Source organism: Nycticebus coucang, chromosome 10 (genome assembly GCF_027406575.1).
Source record: "Nycticebus coucang isolate mNycCou1 chromosome 10, mNycCou1.pri, whole genome shotgun sequence".
Lineage (NCBI taxonomy): Eukaryota > Metazoa > Chordata > Mammalia > Primates > Lorisidae > Nycticebus > Nycticebus coucang.
In genome coordinates this window covers 95,463,970-95,486,905 of record NC_069789.1, presented here as the reverse complement: position 1 = coordinate 95,486,905, position 22,936 = coordinate 95,463,970, and the positions used below count along the sequence as shown (strand labels likewise).

The 22,936-nt window shown below is 43.4% G+C and overlaps 1 protein-coding gene, 1 non-coding gene and 1 pseudogene across 3 annotated transcripts in view; 1 reads left to right on the top strand and 2 right to left on the bottom strand.

The window, feature by feature from the left end:
• Positions 1–1,847: 1,847 nt before the first annotated feature.
• The window catches only part of ALDH9A1 (aldehyde dehydrogenase 9 family member A1), a 34,844-nt gene continuing 13,755 nt past the window's right edge, over positions 1,848–22,936 (bottom strand). The window contains exons 4-11 of the mRNA XM_053606642.1: positions 22,211–22,345; positions 16,813–17,009; positions 15,682–15,822; positions 11,629–11,817; positions 11,286–11,373; positions 8,646–8,787; positions 4,557–4,669; positions 1,848–2,621 (exon numbers count right to left, since the gene is read on the bottom strand). Of these exons, the coding sequence (XP_053462617.1) occupies positions 2,527–2,621; positions 4,557–4,669; positions 8,646–8,787; positions 11,286–11,373; positions 11,629–11,817; positions 15,682–15,822; positions 16,813–17,009; positions 22,211–22,345 (1,100 nt within the window). The 3' untranslated portion in view covers positions 1,848–2,526. The remainder of the gene's footprint in view (positions 2,622–4,556; positions 4,670–8,645; positions 8,788–11,285; positions 11,374–11,628; positions 11,818–15,681; positions 15,823–16,812; positions 17,010–22,210; positions 22,346–22,936) is intronic.
• On the top strand, positions 10,236–10,343 carry LOC128597911 (U6 spliceosomal RNA). The gene has a single exon (XR_008383459.1). It is a non-coding gene; the product is annotated as a U6 spliceosomal RNA (small nuclear RNA).
• Positions 17,023–21,684, bottom strand: LOC128596849 (forkhead box protein N3-like; annotated as a pseudogene). The gene has a single exon (XR_008383147.1). The product of XR_008383147.1 is annotated as a forkhead box protein N3-like (transcript).

Sequence of the window (22,936 nt, the reverse complement as noted above, 5' to 3'; positions counted from 1 at the left end):
TTTATTAGCCTCCCTAAGCCTCAGGCTGCCCATCTGTAAGCTGGGGATAATGAAAATACTTGCGTGCCATTTGTGAGGATCAAACAGTAACACATGCACAGTGCCTCCCCGGGCTCTGGTGGCCAAAAAGGCTGGCCTCAGGCTCCAGCACAAGTTGCAGTAGGAAGCACAGGAGCCACCTGCTGGTGTAACTCATCTGCCACGAGTCAGCAGCCAGGCTGGGGGCTGTGGCTCACACCTGTAATCCCAGCACTTGGGAGGCTGAAGCGGGTGGATGGTCTGAGCTCACAGGTTCGAGACCAACCTGAACCAGAGTGAGACCTCGTCTCTAAAAATAGCCGAGCATTGTGGCAGGCGGCTGTAGTCCCACCTACTTGGGAGGCTGAGGCAAGAGAATCGCTAGAGCCCAAGAGTTTAAGGTTGCTGTGAGCTATGACACCATGACACTATACACAGGGCAACCAAGTAAACTGTGTCTCCAAAAAAAAAAAAAAAAAAAAAAGAGGGGCAGCGCCTGTGGCTCAGTCGGTAGGGCGCCAGCCCCATATACCGAGGGTGGTGGGTTCAAGCCCGGACCCGGCCAAACTGCAACCAAAAAATAGCCGGGCGTTGTGGTGGGCACCTGTAGTCCCAGCTACTCGGGAGGCTGAGGCAAGAGAATCGCTTAAGCCCAGGAGTTGGAGGTTGCTGTGAGCTGTGTGAGGCCATGGCACTCTACCGAGGGCCATAAAGTGAGACTCTGTCTCTACAAAAAAAAAAAAAAAAAAAAGAGTCAAGGGCGGTGCCTATGGCTCAAAGGAGTAGGGTGCCAGCCCCATATGCCAGAGGTGGAGGGTTCAAACCCAGCCCCGGCCAAAAACTGCAAAAAAAAAGTCAGCAGCCAGATTCTTTCTGGCCTCCCTGTACAGCATTCCTTCCCCGAGGGATGGGGCCTGACACCCCCTGCAATGAGTATATTAGGGCCCATAGTCAGCAAGGTGGAGGGTCTTGCCTTGGGGAGGTGACAGAGGGAGAAGGTCAGAGAGACAGACTCTGATTCTGTGGCCTAAAGCATCTCAATCAACATTATAGCAAAACACTGTAACAAGGGCTGTGGGAGTTTTGAGCCAGAAACTATGGGTGAACCCAGTGCATGTGTATCATAGAATCACGCCTAGGACTAAGACTCCTAATCTGTTTCTTCATTTGAAAATCAGAGATGCTGCCTTCCTTAGGCTTTATGTAAATATTAAATGAGAAGGAACGCAGGCACACCAAACGTTAGTTCCCTTCCCCTGCTGTTTTCTTAGAGAAACTATCAGAAACTTGTCTTCTCTCCAGCGGTGCCTACAGTTTTAAGTTGCACAAGGCTCCCCTGAGACATGGGTGAGACAACTCTGCTGCCTTATTCAGGACCACATGTGTCCTTTGTGCAAATAAACATCAAGAAAGGTTGATTCAATTGTTCTCATGCTCTGAACTATAATTTGCCCACCATAATACAAAATTAGATCCAGGCTCAGTAACAACCATCATCCCTCCTCTCTGTCTACTAAATTAGCTGTTATTTATAAAGCGTTCCCCTGAAAAGAAGAGAAGGGGCAGAGTGAGGCATCACTACGACAGCCTGAAAAGTCACAATGGTCTGACAGCTCTTCAAGAACAAAGCTGCTGATCAGGGTGGGGACAAACATGGAGTTTAAATGCTCAGTGGGCCATAAAGAGTTGATTACACAGCAACGAGCCCTGCCCTTTGTACTACTGCGAAGATCCAGTCCCTCTGCCTGTGCTTTTAACTTTAGCCCTGTCCTCTGCCCTATTATAACCTTCAGACATACTTAGTTTCAAAAAGTGAAAGTCAAAGAAAGTAAAAGTTTTAAAAGTGATGTGATTTAATTTTATTAAACTACATTGGCACATTTAAAAGGTAACTCTTCTGGTGTAAGAAAGCAGACTGTAGTTCAAGAACTTGAGTTTAAAAAAAAAAGAACCCAAGATAGGTTTTCTCTATTGCAGTGCCAAATGGTAACAAAAGTGCTTACTACAGTGAGTCAACATCACACAGAATTTAACCTATTACCTAATCCCTTTCCAATCCCAGTTGTCAGCTTCCTTAATGGAATGACAAAAGGACATAGCTTAAAAAACGTCAATGAGCAGAAATCATCTGTTCTGATTTTACCAACAACCTACAAAGGAATAAGATCTTTAAATAAGCCAGAGAATTAACATTAACTGTGAGCAAAATGTATGGAAAACGTATAATCCTAGTCCTGCTCCCTGTTCTCTGGAAGTCTGTTCCTGGCTCTTAAAGATTTCACAAAAATTTGCTTTAAAGGAAATCACAACTTTCTTGATTAGTATCTAAAAGGCACGCAGACACATTTTCAAAGTGATTGGGAGGTGAAAAATAACACTGAACCGTTCTCTTATCCTGAATGATCAAAATTCTGGGTTTAAAATGCTGCCAGTTGTCAAGCCTCTGCCAAGAGTGATGATCCTCATTTTTCCACAGCTGGCCATGTAGCAGGTTTCACCTGCAGGCCTTCAAAAAGCAGATTCCACATCACCCATCTCCACACACACAGTCTTTAGTTGTGAATAATATTCGATTGTCACGCGGCCATTCTCTCTGCCAAATCCTGAAAGGGAAAGAAAGGATCAGGATGAGCCACAACCAAACAGTCAGAAGGTCTCCACGACTTTCACAGACAGGCCTGGCTTATCCGGCTATGGAAGAACACAGACTTGCACATTTGGAATAAAGTCCGCAATCCATGGAGTATTAGCTGTGGAGCTGGCCTGGGCAAAAGACCCACTGGCCTCTGGTGATAGGTATGGGGAAATACAGAGGTCTCATTTCTTACCAACAGGGCTCTTAACTTGAGGCACTTACCATTCCGGGTGCAGGTCTGAAAGCATTCTTAATTCCAGTCGTGTGTTAAAGCAGCTTCTACCACCAACCTGACAGTGCTGGAGTTGGTGCTAGTGTAAAACTCAACTCTACATGATAGGTTTAGTAACTGTAAAGTTGCGAAAGTAACTGCCCACTTATGTGAAGGAGGGGACACCTTAGGTCGCCTCTGATTACTCAAGAGTCCAAGACACTGCCCAATTACTAGTGAATGAGGTTATTGTGCCGAAAGAACAGCATCCCATAGTTGGCCTTTCTTGTGCACCCTGCATTAGACCCAGTAGGCTCTGCCTTCTAAGGGAAAGGCCCAGGTCCTCAAAAATGCACTTTTCCAGGGTCACTCTTCAAAAGGTACTATACACAAAGGTACTGGCAGGACCTGGCTCCACCTTTGTTCCTTTCGAATCCTCTGGGTGCAGCCAAGGTCACGCATGTCAGGCCTGGTGCTGCCCTGCAGACCTGGCTGTCTTCCTCTCTCATCCCATATAGGTAGGCCTAGTCCCAAGAGAAGAGAAGACTGACTGAGGAAGGCCCCCAAAAGGCCTAAGATGCAGATTCCCTACACTGAGATGATTAATAAAACGGTGCCTTAGTTAACATCTACATTTGTGTCTGTGTATACAGCTCTGAGTACCCCACATGGACAAAGATGATTAGTGAAGTATGAATAGGGAATGCAGGATAATACCAAATGAGGCTGGGGGCGGCGCCTGTGGCTCAGCAGGTAGGGTGCGGGCCCCATATACCGAGGGTGGCAGGTTAAAATCCAGCCCCTGCCATACTGCAACAAAAAATAGCCGGGCATTGTGGCGGGCGCCTATAGTCCCAGCTACTTGGGAGGCTGAAGAAAGAGAATCGCCTAAGCCCAGGAGTTGGAGGTTGCTGTGAGCTGTGCTGCTATAGCACGCTACAGAGGGTGACAAAGTGAGACTCTGTCTCTTAAAAAAAAAAAATACCAAATTTATAGATTTGCCAACACCGTGATGGCTACAAATTGCCACATAGCCTGGAAGTCCGACTCTTAGAACAGTGCCTCTGTGAAGTCCAAACCAATTTTCAGTTCACAAGAACATTAAGGGAAATTAATGAATGTTTAAAAACTCCAAAGAAAGACCCTCAAATTTAAAGCTATATTCCTGACACTTTAAGCCTGATTGAATGAGCAGTGGCTTTTGGAAAACATTCCCATACTCCATCAAGTGTAATGAGAATAACTATACACATAACTGATTGTTAAATTATACATATTAAAATATCTTATAAACTTGGCATAACAAAGAAAACAAATTAATACAAGCTTTCTGAGATATTTATTTATTTATTTATTTTTGAGGCAGAGACTCAAGCTGTAGCCCTGGTGGCGTCATAGCTCACAGAAACCTCCAACTTGAGCTCAAGCGATCCTCTTGCCTCAGTTTTTCTATTTTTAGTAGAGACAGGAGTCTCAATTTTGCTCAGGCTGGTCTCGAACTCGTGAGCTCAAGCAATCCACCCGCCTCAGCCTCCCAGAGTGCTAGGATTACAGGCGTGAGCCACTGTGCCTGACTGAGATATTACTTTAGAGACACATTAGCTAAACTCAATCTAAAAACTCAACAGTGGAGGATGAATTCCAACAGCACCTTCGAGACCTGCTTTGCTTCCACACTGCCCAGCTCCTCACCTGACTTCTTGTATCCACCAAAGGGCAACTCTACTGGGCTGACATTGTAGTTGTTAATGAAGCACATTCCAGCCTGAAGCTCTGCCACCACTCTGTGAGCCCGCTGGAGGTCCCTGTGAAGAAAAACATGTATCAGTTAGTCACAGTTTCTTATGCCATAGTTAGACTGCCAGTTCTAGGAATCTCAATTTACTAAATTCTTACTTCTTCAAAATATTTTAAAGTCTTTTTTTTTTTTTTGAGACACAGTTTCATTTTGTCACCCTCAGTAGTGTGCTGTGGCATCATAGCTCACAGCAACCTCAAACTCTTGGGCTTAAGTGATTCTCTTGCCTCAGACTCCTGAGTAGCTGGGACTACAGGCGCCCGCCACAACACACAGCTATTTTTAGAGACCAGGTCTTGCTCTGGCTGAGGCTGGTCTCGAACCTGTGATTGAGAAGCTCAAGCAATCCTCTCAGGCAATCCATCCGCCTGGGCCACCCAAGTGCTAGGATTATAGGCTGAGCCTCCACACGCAGCCCCTGTTTTAAAATCTTTTATTATCTAGGAAAAACAGACATGGATTGGGTTTCATAGTCTCATCCAAAAGGCACTCACAAAGTAAGTTGCAGAAACAAGGGTACCAAACAATACAATGGGAAAAAAACAGTTTTTCCACTAAGCAGTGCTGGAACAAATGGAAATCTCCATGCAAAAAGATAAATCTTACACTGCACATAAAAATTAACTCAAATGGACCACAGGCCCAAAATGTCACAGGGAAAACCATAAAACTCTGAAGAAACACAGGAGTAAATCTTCATGACCTTGAGTTAAGCAAAGACTTCTTAGATATGACACTAAAAGTAACAGACAAAAACCTAAATAATTTGACTTGGTCAAAATTTTAAATTTTGTGCTCCAAATAATACTATCAGGTAAGTGAAAAGAAAACCACAGAAAGGCAAATCGAAACTACAATGAAAGAAAGCCAGGCTTAGGGTATCCTGCCTGTAATCCTAGTACTTTGAGAGGCAGAAGTGAGAGAATGCTGCAAGTCAGGAGTTCAAGACCGGCCTGGGCAACCTAGCATGACACTACTTCTACAAAAAATAGAAAAATTTAGTCAGGCATGGTGGCATGTGCCTATATTCCAAGCTATTCTGGAGGCTGAGGGAGAAGGATCTCTTAAACCCAGGAGTTTGAGGTTGCAGTGAACGATAATGATGCCATTGCACGTTAGTCTGGCAACAAAGCAAGACCCTATCTCAAAAAAAAAAAAAAATGGAGAAAAAAAACAATACCCAAGAACAACCTACAATGAGATACTATGTCACACCCATGGGGATGGCTAAAATCAAAAAGATTGATAATACCCAGGGCTGGCAAGGAAGTAGAGAAATTGGAATTTTTTTTTTTTCATTTTTTATTTTTTTTTGTAGAGACAGAGTTTCACTTTATTGCCCTTGGTAGAGTGCCGTGGCGTCACACGGCTCACAGCAACCTCCAGCTCCTGGGCTTAGGCGATTCTCCTGCCTCAGCCTCCCGAGTAGCTGGGACTACAGGCGCCCGCCACAATGCCTGGCTATTTTTTTGTTGCAGTTTGGCCGGGGCTGGGTTTGAACCCGCCACCCTCGGTATATGGGGCTGGAGCCCTGCTCACTGAGCCACAGGCGCCGCCCTGAGAAATTGGAAATTTTATACATAGTTGGTGGGAATGTAAAATGGTGCTACCACTTTGTAAAACAGTTTAGTTAGTTCTTCTAAAAGTTACACATAAAGCTACCACATGACCCAACAATTTCACCACTAGACATATACCCCACAGAAATGAAAATACATGTCCACACAGACTCATACACAAAAGTGGAAACAACCCAAAGATGCAGCAACAGGTGAATGGATAAACAAAAAGTGGTATGTATCCATACAACAAAATATTATTTGGGAAAAAAGTACTGATACCACTACGACTTACACGAACCTTGAAAACATGATGTTAAATGAAAGAAGACACATTTCATAAATTTCATTTATATAAAATGTTCAGGATAGGCATATCCATGGAGATAGAAAATAGATTATTGGTGTCCAGTTCTGAGGGAGGGGGGTGAGGGGTCGGAATGGACAATGACTGATAATGGGCACAGAGTTTCTTCTTGGGATGATAAAAATGTCCCCAAAATACACTGTTGTGATGGTTGCATAATTCTGTAAATATACTAATAACCACTGAATTGTACAATCTGAACAAATAACTCATACAGTATGTGAATTATCCCAGTAAAGCTATTATAAAGAAAAAAAAAAGCAGGCTCAGCGCCTATAGTTCAGGGGCTAGGGTGCCAGTCACATACACCGGAGCTAGCGGGTTCCAATCCAGCCTGGGCCTGCCAAACAACAGTGACAACTACAAAAAACAAACAAAAAAAAAAAAAAAAACAGCCAGGTGTGTGGTGGGCGCCTATAGTCCCAGCTACTTGAGAGGCTGAGACAAGAGAACTGCTTAAGCCCAAGAGTTTGAGGTTGCTGGGAGGGCGACACAGTGAGACTCTGTCTCAAAAAAAGAAAAGAAAAGAAACAAATTGGGGCGACGCCTGTGGCTCAGTCGGTAAGGCGCTGGCCCCATATACCGAGGGTGGCGGGTTCAAACCCGGCCCTGGCCAAACTGCAACAAAAAAATAGCCGGGCGTTGTGGTGGGCACCTGTAGTCCCAGCTACTGGGGAGGCTGAGGCAAGAGAATCGCTTAGGCCCAGGAGTTGGAGGTTGCTGTGAGCTGTGTGAGGCCACGGCACTCTACCGAGGGCCATAAAGTGAGACTGTCTCTACAAAAATAAAAAAAAAGAAAAGAAACAAACTGCCCACTACTGCTAAAGACTAATCAAAATTTGTATAAAACCAAGCAATGTGCCAACTGTTTTCAAAGACAGTGTATTCTCAAAACATTTTTACTTCTATTAGCAGTTGTTAAAATTTATGTACAGAGATATTGATCAAAGCATTACTTACAAAAGTTAAAATTGGAAACACTGTAAATATCTGACAATAGAAAAATGCCTACACAAGTCGCAGGGAGTTCCAATTAGGAACTACTGCAATGCTACTAAAAAAAAAATGTGTTTTTTAAGAATACCGCCCACTTTTTTTTTTTTTTGAGACAGAGTTTCACTTTGTCTCCCGCAGTAGAGTGTCAGGATGTCATAGCTCACAGCAACCTCAAACTCTCGGGCTCAAACCATTCTCTTCCCTCAGCCTCCCAAGTAGCTGGGAATACAGGCATCAGCCACAACACCCAGCTATCTTTATTTTTTTATTTTTTAAAGATATTGGCTTTTGATTCATTTTTATTTATTTATTTATTTATTTTTTTTGTAGAGACAGAGTTTCACTTTATTGCCCTCAGTAGAGTGCCGTCACACAGCTCACAGCAACCTCCAACTCCTGGGCTTAGGCGATTCTCCTGCCTGAGCCTCCAAAGTAGCTGGGACTACAGGCGCCCGCAACAACGCCCGGCTATTTTTTTGTTGCAGTTTGGCCGCGGCTGGGTTTGAACCCGCCACCCTCGGCATATGGGGCCAGCGCCCTGCTCACTGAGCCACAGGCGCCACCCCCCAGCTATCTTTAGAAACAGGGTTTCACTCTTGTTCTGGCTGGCCTCAAACCTGTGAGCTCCGGCAATACACCTGCCTCGACCTCCCAGAGTGCAAGGATTACAGGCTGTGCCAACTGCACCCAGCCTTACCACCCACCATCTATATGTATGGTTACACGTTCTAAATTTCTTGACACGTGTGTTTTCAACAGACACCTAAGTCAGTGTTTTGCATAGATCAAACTTTAAATGTTTATTCAACGAATGAATGAAAAGAGGCAGAATTTTCATCAACAGTTTACAGCTCACTTTAAACTCAATAGCAGAGTTCTCCAGCCATTCAGAACCAACTACAAAATGCTGCTTTGGCATTTTCAAACTTAATCTGAAGCAACAGAAAATGTTGAGGGCTCCCATGAGGGCAAACTCCAGTGAAGAAGTAAGATCACTTACACATCTAAGCAGACACTACAGCCATATTCCTTCAAAACTGCTGTGGGTGTCCTCCACGTACCTGGTAAAGACGCCAGCCGCTAGTCCAAAAGTGGTATCATTGGCTCGTTCTACCACCTCAGCTTCAGTGTCAAATGATAAAATGGACATAACAGGCCCAAAGATCTCTTCTTTCACACAGGTCATGTCATCTCTGCAATTAGCTGCAAACATTAAATTGAAGCCAAACATCAGTGAAGGGATTATAATTCCTAACACTCCATAATATCTTCTTATTTACAGTAAACAGAGAAATAAGCAGCTTGAAAAAAATTCAGTGTGGACTATGTTAACCAGTTTGATGAAAATATTTCAAATGGTATATAAAACCAGCACACTGTACCCCATGATTGCATTAATGGACACAGCTATGATTTAATAAAAAAAAAAAATTCAGTGTGACATTACCAATGTAAATAAAATTGAAACATCATCTCTGTGCAGCAATTTAACAATAGCCTTCATACAGTTCTAAATCTACTTTTCAAAAGTCATCATGAAGAAATAGCTAACAAAGGTAAACAAAAATTTACAAGGATATTCATCCAACATTATTTATTAATAGTGAAAACTGGAAGCAAAAAGTTGAATGTCCAAAATAGAGGAAATGGTCACATGAAATACACATGTGCTAACGATGAATTATTTTTCATTTTTTTAGAGATGGGATCTTGCTATGTTGCCCAGGCTAGCCTCAAGTTCCTGGGCTCACAGGATTCTCCCACTTCAGCCTCCCAAGTAGCTATAACTATAGGCCCAAAACATAAGTATATAAATTTAAAGACCTACATTTTAGAATCATTCTCAAATTTTAATGTGCACAAAAATGAGCTGTGAGCTTATTAAAATGCAGCTCTCTAGGCCCCATCCCCTGGAAGTTATATTCAGGGGTACAGGACAGAAACCAGAAACCTGACTTTCTATTTCCAAGCCGTATTGATGCAGTGGACCAGGCTGTCACAAGGTTCTCACCTAGGCGTAGTGGCTCATGCCTGTAATCCCAGCACTTTGGGAGGCAGGGGTGGAAGGACTGTTTGAAGCCAAGAGTTTGAAATCAACATGGACAAAATAGAAAGACCGTGTCTCTACAAAAAAAAAAAAAAAAAACAGAAAAAAACCAGCTGTGTGTGGTGGCAGAACCCTACAGTCCCAGCTACTCAGGAGACGGAGGCAGAAGGATCACTGGAGGCCAGAAATTTGAAACTGCAGTGAGTTAAGATGATCCACTGCACTCTAGCCTGGGCAATAAGCAAGACTCTGGCTCAGAAAAAAAAAAAAGAAAGACAAAAGGAAAGAAACCAAACTACAAAACTTTTTTTTTTTTTTTTTTTTGAGACAGTCTCACTATGTTGCCCTCCGTAGAGTGCCACGGTGTCACAGCTCACAGTTTGGCCAGGGCCGGGTTCGAAACCACCACCCTTGGCTCTAGGATGGGTGCCCTACCCACTGAGCCACAGGAACCATCCAAACAAGTGAATTTTTTTTTTTTTTCTTTTGGCCGGAGCTGGGTTTGAACCTGCCACCTCCGGCATATGGGACCGGCGCCCTACTCCTTGAGCCACAGGCACTGCCCCAAACAAGTGAATTTTTTAAATCTACTAACAATATTTTAGTGCTTGCTTCAGCAGCACATATACTAAAACTAGAATGATACAGAGAAGATTCGCACAGCCCCTATCCAAGGGGGGGACTCGCAATTCGTGAAGCGTTCCATAGTTTTGCACACTTTGACCGTAGATAAACTTTTCACCTATGGATTTTACCTTTTGTTTGACACAATGAAACAGTTTTGGGAGACAGAATAAAAAAAAAAAAAAAACTAAGTATACATATATATATATATATATATATATTTTTTTTTTTTTTTTTTTTTTTTGCCGGGGCCGGGTTTGAACCCACGATCTCCGGTATATGAGGCCAGCACCCTAATCCTTTGAGACATAGGCACCGCCCATAAACTAACAATATTTTTATAGGGCATATTAACATGCATTGTAAAATTTTAGACATTAAGAATGATAAAAACATTAAACATTAAACATTAAGAATGATAAAAACAAAATGTTATCAATAAAAAGGTGGTTATCTCTCAAGCCAGGCACAGTGGTTCAACACCTGTAATCCCAGAACTCTGGGAGGCTGAGGTGGGTGGATTGCCTGACCTCAGGAGCTTGAGACCAGCCTGAGCAAGAGAGAGACCCAGTCTCTTACAAAAAAAAAAAAAAAAAAATAGCCAGGTATAGTGGTGGGCACCTGTAGTCCAAGCTACTTGAGAAGCTAAGGCTAAGGCAAGAGGATCGTTAAGCCCAAGAGTTTGAGATTGCTGTGAGCTATGACACCACAGCACTCTACCCAGTACAACAAAGTGAGACTCTGTCTCAAAAAAATAAAAAATGCATGACTTAATTCTTTACTGAACATGCATTTTCATTACTTTCAGATCATTGCTTCCAGAACAATAGATATTGTCCCAGGTAAACTAATACAGATGATTGCCCTAGAGGAGAGGCAAATCAAAGGCTTCAAAGGTAAACCTGGCAAGTTAGGATCACATAGTTTGCCAACCCTTGCTTTACATTATATGCATATTTTATAAATATTCATTTCTATCTAGTTGCTATTTAGCTTATATCCCTAAAAAGCAAACAAGAAGAGGACATACTTAATATACAAGGTTGCATGTAATATCCATCCTTTAACTTGGGATCATCGGGTACATAGATATCTCCACCACACAACACTTTAGCACCCTGCCAAAGAAGAAAGAAGAAAAACCCACATATTTTGTATTAAACATACCACGTCAATACACATTCCTACAATGTGAAGTGAATCCTGAGCAAATGCATCCTTAGACTCCCCCATTGCAAGTACAAAAGTACAAAGCAGAACATTGCTAGGGACACTCACTGAGACGTGAACACTAACGCACAAAGAGGGCTCACAGCAGGCGACTGAGGACTAACAGAACCTCCCTGAGCCCCATCCCACCTCTACTTACTTACCTGCTCCTTTGCCAGTTTAACAAACCCCAGAACTCGCTCTAGGTGTGGCCGGTTAATGAGGGGACCCATCCTTGTAGTGTCCAGAAGAGGATCTCCAATTTTTATTTTTTGGGTCTGTTTTACCACTTCTGTTGTAAATTTATCAAGAATTTCTTTTTGCACAAATACTCTTGTGCCATTACAGCAAACCTAAAAGATAGGCACAAGACATAAATTTATATGTGTGCAAGGGGAAAAAGGGAAAGGGGAAAAGAAAAATAATCTAATAGCTTTAAACTTAAAAAGAGGCACTATACATGCTTTTAAAGGATAGTTCCTGCTGGTGGGAATGCAAATTAATACAATCCTTTTGGAAAGAGATACGCAGAACACTTAGAGATCTAAAAATAGATCTGCCATTCAATCCTGTAATCCCTCTACTGGGCATATACCCAGAAGACCAAAAATCACATCATAACAAAGATATTTGTATCAGAATATTTATGGCAGCCCTATTCATATTTGCTAAGTCATGGAAAAGCCCAAGTGCCCATCGATCCACGAATGGATTAATAAATTGTGGTATATGTACACCATGGAATATTATGCAGCCTTAAAAAAAGATGGAAGCCGGGCATTGTGGCAGGCGCCTGTAGTCCCAGCTACTCGGGAGGCTGAGGCAGGAGAATCGCCTAAGCCCAGGAGATGGAGGTTGCTGTGAGCTGTGTGATGCCACGGCACTCTACCGAGGGCAATAAAGTGAAACTCTATCTCTACAAAAAAAAAAAAAAAAAAAGATGGAGACTTTACCTCTTTCATGTTTACATGGATGGAGCTGGAACATATTCTTCTTAGTAAAGTGTCTCAAGAATGGAAGAAAAAGTACCCAATGTACTCACCCTTATTATGAAACTAATGTAGGACCTCCACATGAAAGCTATAACCCAGTTACAACCTAAGAATAGGGAGAAGGGGGAAAGGGAGGGGAGGGAGGGGGGCGGCAGGTGGAGGGAGGGGGATTAATGGGATTACACCTGCGGTGCATCTTACAAGGGTATATGTGAATCCCAGTAAATGTGGAATGTAAAGGTCTTAGCAAAATAACTAAGAAAATGCCACAAAAGCTATGTTAACTAGTGTGATGAAAATGTGTCAAACGGTCTATGAACCAAGTGTATGGTGCCCCATGATCATACTAATGTACACAGCTATGATTTAATAAAAAAAAAAAAAAAAAAGGATAGTTCCACCTCCGCAAATTATCCCCATACTGAATACAGAGGATCACACATGTAATTGTGGACATGCCATGCCCCAAGCACCAATCTGATCTTTGGGATAAAAGTTCTTATTTTGCTTAAGTTTTCTTAAGGCCATTAGTGGATCTATATGACCCTCCTGGGGACCTTTGCTATTCCTTCAGCTGCACAATCTGACTGTATATTTCAAGAATGAAATGTAAGAGTGGAGGGAACTGAAGAGTGAAAACAGATTAAGAACTGTAGCCTTTATTTTTATTTATTTGTTTTTTTGCATTTTTTTGGCCAGGGCTGGGTTTGAACCCCCCACCTCTGGCATATGGGGCCAGTGCCCTACTCCTTTGAGCCACAGGCACCGCCCAGAACTGTAGCCTTAAACCTAATTTTTCTCTTTTTTAAAGGTACTCAAATGTCAATTTTATTGGTTCACTTCCTTTCTTTTTTTTTTTTTTTTTTTTTTTTTTGGCCGGGGCTGGGTTTGAACCCGCCACCTCCGGCATATGGGACCGGCGCCCTACTCACTGAGCCACAGGCGCCGCCCTATTGGTTCACTTCCGTATTCATTCTTAACTATCTTACGTGAAGTGTTTGATAGTTCCCTCAAGATAAATACAAAAAGAACTATAGGCTTGGTGTCCATAGCACAGTGGGGTTACCACAGCACCGTAACCAGACACATGCACAGTGGGGTTCAAACCCAGCCTGGGCCAGCTAAACAACAATGACAACGGCAACAAGAAAATAGCAGGACATTGTGGTGGGTGCCTGCAGTCCCAGCCACTCGGGAGGCTGAGGCAAGAGAATTGCTTAAGCTCAAGAGTTTGAGGTTGCTGTGAGTTGTGATGCTACGGCACTCTACCAAGGGTGACACAGTGAGACTCTATCTCAAAAACAAACAAACAAACAAAAAAGAACTATAAAAAATACTGAACTATAATTAGAAGATTTATTTTCCACAGTGCTATGGATTCACAAATTTGAAACTACTGGAAATAGATTCTGGGACTGAGCAATTAAATAAATATATTATGGATAAGGAAAGCCAATATATTCTAGGACTAAGCAATTAAATAAATATATTATGGATAAGGGCGGCCAATTTTCTTACAATCAGAGAAGGAAATTACAAATATGTAAAGGGAGAAGGCCAAAATGAACCCTGTGTTATTAGACCATAATTGGAAGCATCCCTGTGAACTTGTGGTTGTTAATCTAGATAGCCAAATATAAAAATAGATGTGTGCATATATACACGTATACACAAATGTATTTGCTAGCACTGCTTCTGAGAAGGCCTAGAAGCAATAATATCCCAGTAGCAATGAGCATATTTTGCACTCAAATCTTGGGTTCTAAATACCACTTACCACTAAATGGAACCAGGATTCCTTAAGGGAAATGGCTGATTCCAGAGCTCAGCCAAGGAAGCTACGAGATGATTTAGAACTTTCTTCCTATACCAGAAAGTAATGAAGTATTCCAAGAATAATAAGGACATATTAAAAGGTCACAGAAAAGGGCTTCCACTAATCAAATGTACAGTTATGTGAGCACCAAAATAAATGATAATGAGTTATAAATTCATAGAATGAAATAAGAATCCATATAATAATATATTGCATATAATAATAAATGCAGAAGGAATATTGGAACTGCAAAATCACCATTTGCAACCACTATAATAAAAAGTTTTCAGCAAGAATCATGAGTGGGTGACAAAACTATTTTGGGTACAAGTTTGATGAGGAACTGAATTGTGCCAAAATACCTCCTACAAGATACTTACTAACCGCAAAGGAAAACAACAGTAACTTTACAGTGAAGACTAACCTTTACAGAGAAGACTCTCCTCAAAGTTAAATCACCATTGAGAAGGATACAACATCACATTCGTGGTTATTCTATTTTTGCCAAAAATGCATAATATGAATCTGACAGGAAACATCAAGGGACATTCTACAGAATAAATAGCCTGTATTCTTCAAAAGTGTCCCGGTACTAAAAGATAAGAATAACTCACAACTGTTCCTGATTAAGGGAGACTAAACACAACTAAACGCAACGCATTATCATTGACAGGATCCTAGACCAGAAAAAAAAAAAAAAAAAAGTTTACCTATGGGGTGGCGCCTGTGGCTCAGTGAGTAGGGCGCCGGCCCCATATACCGAGGGTGGCGGGTTCAAACCCAGCCCCGGCCAACTGCAACAGAAAAATAGCCGGGCGTTGTGGCAGGTGCCTGTAGTCCCAGCTGCTCGGGAGGCTGAGGCAAAAGAACCGCGTAAGCCCAAGAGTTAGAGGTTGCTGTGAGCCGTGTGACGCCACGGCACTCTACCGAGGGCGGTACAGTGAGACTCTATCTCTACAAAAAAAAAAAAAAAAAGTTTACCTATGATAAGAGGACATCAGCCAAACAAACGGCAAAATTTGAAGAAGGGCTACAGATTAACGTACTACACAAATGTTAATTTTTTAATTTTACTGTATACTGTACTATGCTTACATTAAAAGAACATGCTTGCTCTTAGGAAAGTTGAAGCATTTATAAAGATTAGGGGCCTTCTGTCCATGACTTACTCTCAAAAAGTTCAGAAAAAATGTTATGCACGTGTATGCACAAAGAGAATGATAAAGTAATGTGATAAAACGTTAACACTTGAGGAATGTGGATCAAGGGTACATGGGAACTCTTTGTGTTATTCCTGCAACTTTTCTGTTAAGCCTGGAAGTATTTCAAAAGAAAAAAAGCTTTAAAACATGCTGCTGGACCAAGGGGTGGAGATTCTTTGGACACCTTTCCCAGAGACAGATGCATACCTCGCCTTGTGTGAGGAAGTTGGCCATCAGGGCACCCTTCACTGCATTGTCCATATCACAGTCTGAGAAGATGATGAGCGGAGATTTGCCCCCAAGTTCCAAGGTAACAGGTTTGATTCCTTTGGCTGACATCTCCATGATCTTACAGAACAAGAACAAAGCATTCAGAAGAAGTCTAACGCAAATCAGATGGGAAGTCAAGGAGACCCTGAGCCTACTGTTACAAAGTCATTTTGAACTGTGTGTGACCTCCAGCCTTACACTTGTCAATATACTTTGTCCTCCATCGGTTAAAACATTCTTTTTCCAGAAAACTGAAAAGAATCCATAGAACTGTACCTGTCATTCTGAAGAGGCGATTCATTTTTAAAATATTGTCAATTCACAGGATTATCATAGACATTATTTCTCCTGTGTTCCCATTGCTATGTTTAAGGCTGACAGAGTTCAGAACACAAATTAAGGTAAAAAATAATAAATCAGAAATAACCTGAGAAAATACCTTTCTTTCATACAAGAAACTGAGTCACCAAACAATCCAAGTGGCAGCCCAGGCCTCCTCCCACTCATACCCGTCATCTCCTCAGGCAGGAGACGATTAACTCCTGCGCCTTGGGACTAATATAAACCACATGTGTGCTTCCTGCCCCTTCATGCTTTTAGAGGACTATTCAGACCATTGCCCAATAAAATCTACCCGGCTCCCAATACATGCTAGGTAAAAAAGCAAAAGAGAAGACTCCAAAATATACTCAGGGAGCCGGGCACAGTGGCTTACACCTGTAATCCCAGCACTCTGGGAGGCCAAGGCAGGTAGACTGCCTGAGATAACAGGTTCGAAACCATACCGAGCAAGAGGGAGACCTCCCCCCCATCTCTAAAAATAGCCAGGTGTTGTGGCAGGCGCCTATAGTCCCAGCTACTCGGGAGGCCGAGGCAGGATGATCACTTGAGCCTAAGAGTTTGAGGCTGCTGTGAGCTACAACGCCATGGCACCGTACTGAGGGTGACAAAGTGAGACTCTGTCTAAAAAAAAAAAAAACCCAAAATATACAAAATACACTCAGGATAGGACTAGCTTTGCTATATGTAGATGCCATTTGTGTTAACCAATGCTGGCTTCGTCTTCACCTTTGTGCCAGTGGGCACACTTCCAGTGAAGGAGACTTTGGCCACGTCACGATGCTGGCACAGAAACTGGCCTGTGGCAGCCCCTCCTTGCACCACATTGAAGAGCCCAGGAGGCACGCCGGCCTCGGTGTAGATTTCAGCCAGTAGCAATGCAGAAACTGGTGTAAAGGGGGAGGGTTTAAAGACCATGGCATTACCTGCATAAAACCAAGACACAAACATAAAAAGAGTTTTTCAAGATTGGCGACACTCTAAGAACAGATCTAGAGGATAATTCAAAAATGATTTCAATTACTTCCTGTTCCCCCATCAAGTGCTAGCCCAGAAACATTATTAATGCATCTTATCCTTTCCACCTTGATTTCTCTCATTAAGCAGACCCCACACCATGTATTTGCCCAGTCTCAAACAATAATACCTTACACTTGCCTATCTACACCTTTTCGTGTATCTTATTTAACACTGGCAAAAACAGTATGAACTAGGTATGATTAGCCCCACTTTATACAAGTTGAAATTAAAGGCTAGAAAGGTTCATTTGCTGAGAGTCCCCAAAGCTAATGACTTAATTCTAAAGTTATTTCTCCTCTATCACAGCTGTTTCTCCAACAAAAATGTGCTAAAACAAGAATGTATAATGGTAACAGGACAAAAGCTCCATTTCAATCATAAAATTCTAACAGTAATGCTTTATCAACATTGTATTTTCCTTTTTTAACATTGTTATTTTTCTTAAGATATAATAAGTCTTAATAAGATATAAGTCTTATAATAATAAGTCTTAATATAATAAGATATAATAAGTCTTCTTTTCCCACAGATCCTTCTCTTTAAATAGTTTAAGACTTTTTTTTTTGACAGTAGCCTTGTATTTTTAATACCTATTATGCCACAAACTCATAGGGAAAGGATTCCAGCAGCTTAGAGAGGCACCTTTCTATTGAAAGTGACAAAGCTTGCTCTGCCTATGATGCCATGAATTCATGAGGAATAGGTTCCGGCACTGCTGTGCTCCTGCTCCATTGGCTCTCCTGGTTCTCCTGTGTGCTAGGCTGTACACCTATTACGCCATGAATTCACAGGGAATGGGTTCCAGCAGCTCAGACTCCTTTCCACTGATTTTCATAAAGTGTGCTCCTCTGGGTGGAGCAGGCTGGCACTTCGGTTGAGCCCAGGTATTTTTCTCTTTGGCTTCCTTCTTTTTCTGATCATTTTCCTTTTAGGAAGCCATCTCGGCTCTTAGAGTACTTAATATGCTCAATAGGAACATTGATCTTCTTGGCAAGAATCTTGCCCTTACTTGTTTAACTTGTTTGTTTAACCAGGGGTCCTCAAACTACGGCCCATGGTCCACACGCAGCAGTGTGATTATATTTGTTCCCGTTTTGTTTTTTTACTTCAAAATAAGGTATGTGCAGTGTGCATAGGAATTTGTTCATAGTTTTTTGTTGTTGTTGTTTTTTTTTTTTTGTAGAGACAGAGTCTCACTTTATGGCCCTCGGTGGAGTGCCGTGGCGTCACACAGCTCACAGCAACCTCCAACTCCTGGGCTTAAGCGATTCTCTTGCCTCAGCCTCCCGAGTAGCTGGGACTACAGGTGCCGGCCACAACGCCCGGCTATTTTTTGGTTGCAGTTTGGCGGGGCTGGGTTTAAACCTGCCACCCTTGGTATATGGGGCCAGCGCCTTCCCGACTTAGCCACAGGTGCCGCCCCATAGTTTTTTTTTTTAAACTATATCTGGCCCTCCAACAACCTGAGGGACAGTGAACTGGCCCCCTGTTTAAAAGTTTGAGGACCCCTGGTTTAAACAATGCCAACAGTATAGCAGTGACACTGCAGACTCTACCAGTTTTTCCAGGGTAGCATTTGTGTGGCATGCCCTTTTGAACAGTACCCATTCCCTCGATGTCTATAATATCACCTTTCTTGTAGATTCGCTATATGTGACCAAAGGCACAACTCCATGTTTTCCAGAAGGCCTAGAGAACATGTATTGGGTGCCTCTCCTCTTTCCTTTGTGTTCTTCCTTTTGGTGAATTACTGGAAGATGGAGGCTCTGGCCTCAAAGGGGACAATTTAAGACTTTTTAAGTCAATTGTCCAAAGCTCTTCTGATGTAAGCCTTCTTTATCTTTTTTTTTAAAGACACAAAGAACAGAGCTTTATCTACTGCTTCCTAAATGAAGCCAAACTCCTAAGTGCTACCTCCTATGTAAAAATTCTTCTCCAAAAAGGACGAAAACTTTAGAGTATCGCAAATCTAATTCAATTTAATAGGAAAAAAAAAATTTTTTTTTTTTTGGCTTTTAGAACATTTTCTTGATTTTATAGAACAAAATCCAATGATTAGCAACATCACTAAAAATTTACCCCATTTCTTCTCATTAGTCACTGACACCTGATGCATACAAACAGTCCAGCGCCCACCTTCTAAGATGATACCAGGCTTCAGTGGTAGGAAGCACAGAGGACTGGTGGCCGGCCCCTGTGCTCGCTTGTGACAATGCCAGGGGTTTTCCTGGCACAACTGGATGCCTGGAGCCACGAACTCGGGTCTGCTCCTAGGGGGCCGAGGGGTTCTTCCTTCCGCCCATCTTTATGTGCCTTCACTCAGTGAACCCACCTGGGTGGAGGACATCCTGACTTTTTAAACCTAAGGGTTGGGCCTGAGCGATGATGACTTTGCACCGCGTGCCCTCTAGGTGCTGAATGTGTATTCCTGTGGCATTCACGTTGACATCCCTGTGGATTCAGCCACATGTTTCTAAGCTGGAGGAAGCAATGGCAATTTTGGCTTTTTCGGTTATGTCTTCGGATAATCAAAAGCTTTTGTAAAACAGCTGAGTGTCAATATGAGTTCTATGGCTTCAATCTCCTTTAAAAATAAAATTCTTAAGGGTCCAAAACAAAGGAGAGGGGGGCAAATTTAAAAAAGAATAAAATCAAAAGGAAAAGAAAACCAAACCAAAACAAAACAAAAAGGAACAAAAAGAAAAACATTGCTGATATTGCCACAAATCATTAGAAATCTCCTGACATGCTGAAACCAAATGGCCGTAAGTTCAAAACAAATCAGTGACTTGTTTTTAATTTTTTGTGGTTTCCTTTTGCTCTTTCTGCCCCTTTGCCGTCCAATTGGTGATGTTATTCAAACAGGACCGGATCCCTGCTAAGTGCAGGAGTGGACCGGCTGCTTCTTTCATTTCCTCGTCATCACTCTCGGGGGGCTTTTCAGTGCGTCTCTTTTTGAGGGGCAGGGTGTCACTGGGGACCTTCCTGGCCTTGGCGAAGTGCTGGCGCTTCTTGTGCTGGGATTCATAGCCACTGTCCCCCAGAGCATCCTTGGGCTCCTTCTGGCTGTGTTTCCTGTCGTCCTATTCCGTCTCGCTGTGGCTCTCATGGCTCTGGAAGCTGCCCTCGCTGCCTTCGCTGCCCTCCTGGCTCCCCTTTGTGGCAAACTCGTAGTGGTCATCGGCCGAGGAGGAGGAAGAGGACACAGAGTCGCTGGCGGGGGAGGTGCTCCGGGCGTTGGAGGACTTGGCACTGCTATAGTTGTGATCCTCCTTGGGGTCTCCGCTGACCACCGGGGAGCCACATGATGGCTCACTCTCAGTCCGCATGCGGCAGCTGCTGATGCCATTTCTCACAGCTGCCGTCATCCCGATGGGCGTGATGGGCAGCGGCCGGACACCAGGAAATAGGCCTCGGCTCAGAACTCGTGCCCCGTTCTGTATCACTCCTGGAGGAAAACCTGCTTGTATCTCAGGGGGAGTATTCAAAAGCATCATGGCACTGGCAGCATCAATGTCAGGATCTTGGAGAAGGGCTCCGTTTCTCTTGAAGAAGGTACTGCCCGGCCAGATGGGTGGACCTGATGTGCTTTGATATGCCTGAGGAGAGGTGGGAGATGTATTGGACACGTGTGGGTGTGGGTGATAAGGTGTCTTTTTCAAAGCCTGAATTAGATTTTGTCTATACTCTGGGTCTATGCACCACAATGACCCTTTCCCAATACTCTGACTCCTCTCTTTGTCCACTTTCTTAAAACACTTATTCAATGACAAATTATGTCTCACTGAGTTTTTCCACCCAGTAGGTGCATTTGCAAAATACGGAAAATGTCCCAAGATCCAGTTGTAGATATCCTTGACTGGCAGACGCTTGCTTGGAGAATCCTCAATGGCCATAAATATGAGGCAGCTAAAGGAGTAAGGGGGTTTGCAGTTGGGGTTCTGCCTGGCATCATAGGGCACGTCAGAGTGGGCGGGGGATGGGGGGGTGTCATCGTCCAGGTCCTGGACAGGGCTGACACTCCTGAGGACAGACTCTCCAAAGCTCTTCAGCAAGTTCTTGCTCTCGTGCAGCCAGTTCAGGTTGGTCAGCTCTTCATCTTCCATGGCCCCCTCTTCTAATTTGATGTCAGGCAAAGAAAAGTCGAGGTCATCGTCTTCCTGAAGGGCCTTGGAGAAACTGCTGCCCCGGTAACACTGACTCAGTCCACTGGAGACACTGATTCCTGAGCTTTCTGGCTTCTTACTGGGAGGCATGACTGGACCCATTTACGTGAAGGCTCCTCACAAGAATGACCAAGTGGGAAAGTTAAAAATGCTCTGAGTCGGAATGGGTCCAGGAAACCGAGGTCAGCATCGCTCTGTCACAGAGATGACAGCAGGGCCTCCATAATCATGAGCACGCAGGTCTTCTGAAGGCTTCGATGGCCTGCCCCCACGCTGCTTCTCGCGGCCGCATCGGGGGGCTGCAGCGACGCTGGACTCGCGGGTGGCCCCGCCGCCGGGTCGCGCCGTCTCCCCGCCGAGCTGCAGCCGATCGCGGCCGGAACCCCGGCTCCTGAGCCCGGCGCCCGCCAGGGGTCGGCGGCGTGGCCAATAGGAAAAATTTTTAACTTTCTTTTCACATATGAAAATAAATTAAGAGGGTGGAGGTGGGCGGAGGGAGGGGGATTGGTGGGATTACACCTGTGGTGCATCTTACAAGGGTATAGTGAAAATTTTGTAAATGTAGAATGTAAATGTCTTAGCACAATAACTAAGAAAATGCCAGGAAGGCTATGTTAACCAGAGTGATAAAAATGTGTCAAACGGTCTATGAAACTAGTGTATGGTGCCCCATGATCGCATTAATGTACACAGCTATGATTTAATTTAAAAAAAAAAAAAAAAGAAAAGAAATTAATAAAAAATAGAAATATCTAAGTATGATCTGTGTGTATAACCTAAACTGTAAGCCTTTTGAGCGGAAAGGGCAGGAATGCAACCAGGCCCTCTGAGGCTCTGAATGTTCCAGAGCAGGCCCCTTCTGATTTCAAGTGTGTGTTCATGGAGAGGAGAGGGGTAGAGAGAATGGACGGCCCTCAAGTGGAGGAATGAATCATTCTCACCGCAAGCTAAAGCTGGGGCTGACTTCCAAGAGGCAATCTGGAAGGGGTAGTTCCAGGCTCCTATTCCCACACATACCCCAAGTGGTTCTCTTCTGGTATAACCAAAGGATCCACCTGGGAGCTGAATGTGTTCACCTACGAGAAAACAGAAGGAAAGCAGAATGCAGGCCTGTACTCCCAGGACTTCCGCAGCACCCGCAGAGGGTACCAGCCGGACCGGCATCCTTGCTGCTCCCAGGACAGTGGGCTCACCCCCTCTGTGCTTCTGTTCACGACAGTACTCTTGTACTGACTCCCGCATACTCCCACCACACAGAGAATCCCACCTGTCCTTCAAGTGCATGCCTGGTTGTCCAACTTGATTTAATTCTCCAAAAATTCACTGACTACTAGATAACTTAGATGAAATGAACAGAAAAGAAGAGAAGACTCAGCAGCAGGGGAAGATTCTGAGGACGCTGAAAACTCAGACTTCTGGCTCCCCCACAGCCCTCCTGGGCCTTACAACCATCAATATCAATTGCTAAAAAACCTTATAAATTGTCAAAAAATATTTTGCTAATGAGGTAAAACTGGTAATTGGTACCTAGGACCTACTGATTCTTATGAGAACTGGTTCGTTAACCAGACCAACGTGGTCTAAAGCTCAGATACCATGCTAAGTGCTTTCCATTAACTTTCTTTTTTTTTTTTTTTTTTGTAGAGACAGAGTCTCACTTTGTTGCC